Consider the following 4,387-nt stretch of genomic DNA (forward strand, 5'->3'; position numbering starts at 1 on the left):
TTAAAAAAAGTCCAAAAGCTTTTTTTTTTTCAAATTGTGATATTATGATCCACATTAAAATTAAAATGTGAAAGTGTAAATAGTGTTTTTGGGAGGCTCGGATAATCGGATACATACATCTGATGATGTGATCCCACCTCTCAAGTCTATTTAATATATTAAATTTTTTTTTTCCATAAAGACATGAGATTAAAGATTTTCTTATAATAAATTTCATATCTTCTTTAAGAGAAAGATGATATATAATTTTGGATATATTTAATAATATCTGTAATAAATGTTGAAAATATTTCTTAAAAGAAAGGAAAAATAAAAAAAAACTGATAATATATCTATCTAATATATTATTTAATTATTTATCTTATAACTAATAATATATCTATCTAATATATCATTTAATTATCAAATTATTTTTTTGGATTTGTGTGAAAGTATAGTTTTAATTATTTTTAAAATATTTTTATATTAAAATAATAAAAATTATTTTTAAAATTAATAAATTAAAACGATATAATATATATATATATATATATATATATATAAATTAATATTTTATTAAAAATAATTGCTTTTTAAAAAACACGGTTTTGCACCGTACAAGAAGGAACCTTTATTGAGCCACTGTTTCACTCTCCCTTCCCTCATCTGCTCTGTTTTACTGCTTATATAAACACAGCCCCCCTCGCTCGATCACTTGAATTTCAAGAACCCTGTTCTCGTCTTTCATACTTCTCTACGTTCCAAGAAGCTAGTTGAAATGAACATGCTCCACTATAATTAAGCCTTTTCCTTGCTTGTTCCGTCTATTAGTTGCTCTGCTCAGCTTCTATTCTCTACTACTTTCACCTTTCCTTCTACCAGTTTGCTTCCTTACAAATGCCTAAGGTGAAATAATCTTTCTTGTTGGCTTTAGCCTCTTTAATCACTCCATTAGATATATCTACATGTTTTGTTTTTCTCTGTTTACTTAATCGGTTACCATTTACTCTTTGAGTTTGTGTATGCTAATGATGTTTTAGAAATTTACGAGTATTAAGTTTAGAGCTTAACTTTGTAGGTTCCATCCTTTTCGTAGGGTTTTGAGGGATAGATAGATAAGATGGTCATGGATCGTAATTACACAGGACACTCTGATTACCAAAATGATTCCACATTTGATGAAACGATCATGTTCCCAAATTCAGATCAATACCCAGTCATTGAGCTCGGATTTGAATTCAATACCCCTTCTCCTGATCTCAGCTTCATCAATCTTGATAGTGATCCTGATAGTTTTGGACTATCCTTTAATTTGAATCCAGCGGGGGAGCCATCTGTTCCTTCAACGAGCTTGAGCCCGGATGGAGGGTTACTTGATCCCTCAACGGGCTTGAGTCCCGAGGCGGAAGCCTCCTCTCTTTCTGAGGATAGTGATTCCACTGACCCGCTTCTCAAGTACATAAGCCAGATGCTTATGGAAGAGAACATGAAAGATCAGCCACACATGTTTCATGATCACTTTGCTCTAAGCGCCACCGAGAAGTCATTGTATGATGCACTCGGTGAGCAGTATCCTCCTCCTCTCAATTCGTCCCAGTCTTATCTCAACCATGAGAGCCCTGACAGTAATATTTCGGGAACTTGCAGTAATTGTGGTGATAATACCAGTAATGGAATTAGCACAGGCACTAGCAGTTTTACCACTGATTTTTCTAAAGAACCTCAGTGGGTTGGTGGTGACGCCGATGTTGGAGCGTCGAATCCATCTTTCCAGAGAACCTCTCTTCTCGGTGATAACCATCTCCAGTCCAATTTGCGGCCCAATATGCAATTTTCAGTGAGTCCATCGAATGGTTTCACCGATTCGCGTGACAGCCTTATGGGTTCCTCTGCGGGTGAGATGGTGCAGAATATGTTTAGTGATATGGAATCTGTTTTGCAGTTCAAGAAAGGGTTAGAGGAAGCTAGTAAGTTCCTTCCTAGTGCCAGTCAACTGGTAATTGATTTGGAGACAAATGCATTTTCCACGTGGAAAAAGGAGAAGACTCCTAGAGTAGTGGTGAAGGAGGAGAAATCTGAGTCGGACAGCTCGCCTAATGGTTCGAGGGGTAGGAAGAATCATGAGCGAGAGGATTCAGATCCAGAAGAAGGAAGGTCTAATAAGCAGTCTGCGGTGTATGTGGAAGAGGGTGAACTATCGGAGATGTTTGATAAGGTATTGCTTTGGACTGGGGAACAATGCTGTGGCAATGACGCTGACCAGGAAGTAGGATGCAAGAGCTTGCAGCCAGATGAACAATCAAATGGATCCAGTGGTGGGAAAAACCGTGCTAAAAGACAGAACAAAAGGATGGAAACAGTGGACCTGAGGACTCTTCTGATCCTTTGTGCACAAGCTATCTCCGCCAATGACTTCAGGACTGCTAATGAACTACTGAAACAGATCAGGCAGCACTCTTCTCCATTTGGTGATGGGACTCAGAGATTGGCTCATTTCTTTGCCAATGGTCTTGAGGCACGCTTGGCTGGTAGTGGCAACGGAACCCCAAATTTTATCACTTACCTTGCTTCAAAGAGGACAACAGCTGCTGATATGTTGAAAGCCTACAAAACCCACCTTCGAGCCTGCCCCTTTAAGAAACTTTCAATTGCCTTCGCAATCAAAATGATTTTGCATGCTGCTGAGAAAGCAACTACTCTCCATGTTGTAGATTTTGGTGTCCTCTACGGTTTTCAATGGCCAATTCTTATCCAGCAACTCTCTCTGCTACCTGATGGCCCCCCAAAGCTACGCCTTACTGGAATAGAGCTGCCCCAACATGGTTTCCGGCCATCAGAAAGAGTTGTGGAGACAGGACGTCGCTTGGCCAAGTATTGTGAGCGCTTTAAGGTTCCATTCGAGTACAATCCTATTATTGCACAAAACTGGGAAAAAATCCCAATTGAGGACCTCAAGATTAATAGAAATGAGGTGCTTGCTGTGAACTGTCTATGTCGGTTTAAGAATCTACTCGATGAGACAGTAGATGTGGACTGCCCAAGGGATGCTGTTCTTAAATTAATTCGGAAGATAAATCCTGATATTTTTGTTCATACTATTATCAATGGATCATACAATGCTCCCTTCTTCCTCACACGGTTCCGGGAGGCACTATTCCAGTTCTCCTCATTATTTGACATATTTGATTGTACTTTACCTCGAGAAGATCAAGAGAGGATGATGTTTGAGAGAGAATTCTTCGGACAGGATGCAATGAATGTTATAGCTTGTGAGGGTCAGGAAAGGGTTGAGAGGCCGGAGACATACAAGCAGTGGCAGGTCCGGACTGTGAGAGCCGGGTTCAAGCCTCTCCCATTTGACCAGGAGCTCATGACAAAGGTTAGGGGCAAGTTGAAGAGCTGTTACCACAAGGATTTTGTAGTTGATGTAGACAACCACTGGATGCTGCAGGGATGGAAGGGTCGAATAATTTTTGCTTCCTCTTGTTGGGTGCCTGCATAGGAGCATTGGACAGAATTTGAACTTGGAATGGAGAGCTGTAAGTTTCTTCATTAGCTGGACAGGAACAATTAGTTTCAAATTCAGACTGAAGGTATGAAAGCCTTACAGAGTTACAATATAGTTTTTGCTCTAGCTCCTCTCTTATGATCTGACAATTTTTATCCTTGTAAGCTAGTTTGCTAGTTTTAGTGCTTCTAACTCTGAGCATTTTACTGGTGTTCAAATGCAAGACAGATGGTATAATAGGTTCTAACTTTGCTCCTTCCATGTTTTCAGATGATCCGTCGGGCTACCTAGCTCTTGAGAAAACCCTTTGAAGTTTTAGACTTAATTTGTAATTTCTGGACCTTCATTATCCTTTTATATATAAAAAAAATGCGATGGTTGATGGCTTGTTCGTCCTTGTCTAAAGCTTTACTTTCCGAAGGCCACTGGGGAGGATGTGCTTCTTACAGTGAGCTTTGGGAACAAGCTTGAAACCCTCTTATGTTTGAAGGATGTAAATTCATTACTGGCAACTGGTTTTTGTTGGGAAACTTTGTAGTCAAGTCATGTAGTTTTTGTCTAGAAGATCTTCCATCTGGAGCGGTGATCAAGGGAGTTTTGAGACCCGAGTATTTATACATAAATTCATCATGGTTCAGCTTATCTCAGTATCTAATAAATCATAAATTTAGTGCATATCTTCTCTTTTGATGAATGAACCTTTTCCTTTAATAAAAAAACCCTCGTCTTGATAAATTGTTACTGCTGATTGGAAACCGAAACCAAAAGGCAAAAAAACCTTTCAAGGCTTATTAGCTGTGGTTCTCTGGTCTGAAGTTTATGATGAGACTTCTCCATGTAGTGGCAAGTGGCTATAGCCCATGGGTGTTGTTGGAGTCGCTTTGATTTATTTCTCATCAA

At 39.1% G+C, this 4,387-nt stretch overlaps 1 protein-coding gene across 3 annotated transcripts; it reads left to right on the forward strand.

Moving 5' to 3' along the window:
- Nucleotides 1-584: 584 nt before the first annotated feature.
- LOC105138360 (scarecrow-like protein 34) lies at nt 585-4,051 on the forward strand. 3 transcript variants are annotated; one of them, XM_011044420.1, is made up of 3 exons: nt 585-885; nt 1,058-3,572; nt 3,758-4,051. In XM_011044420.1, the coding sequence occupies exon 2, from the start codon at nt 1,100-1,102 to the stop codon at nt 3,479-3,481; it is 2,382 nt and encodes a 793-aa protein (XP_011042722.1). In that variant the 5' UTR covers nt 585-885; nt 1,058-1,099; the 3' UTR covers nt 3,482-3,572; nt 3,758-4,051. The 3 variants fall into 3 exon arrangements, with proteins under 3 accessions (XP_011042722.1, XP_011042723.1, XP_011042721.1); XM_011044421.1 differs by having other exon boundaries at nt 1,076-3,572; XM_011044419.1 differs by having other exon boundaries at nt 585-3,572.
- Nucleotides 4,052-4,387: the final 336 nt, after the last annotated feature.

The sequence above is a fragment of the Populus euphratica genome, unplaced genomic scaffold (genome assembly GCF_000495115.2).
Source record: "Populus euphratica unplaced genomic scaffold, PopEup_1.0 scaffold88.1, whole genome shotgun sequence".
NCBI classification, from domain to species: domain Eukaryota; kingdom Viridiplantae; phylum Streptophyta; class Magnoliopsida; order Malpighiales; family Salicaceae; genus Populus; species Populus euphratica.

Excerpts from the sequence above, each read along its gene's own strand:
- LOC105138360 (XM_011044419.1), top strand. The coding sequence starts at position 1,100 with ATGGTCATGGATCGTAATTACACAGGACACTCTGATTACCAAAATGAT.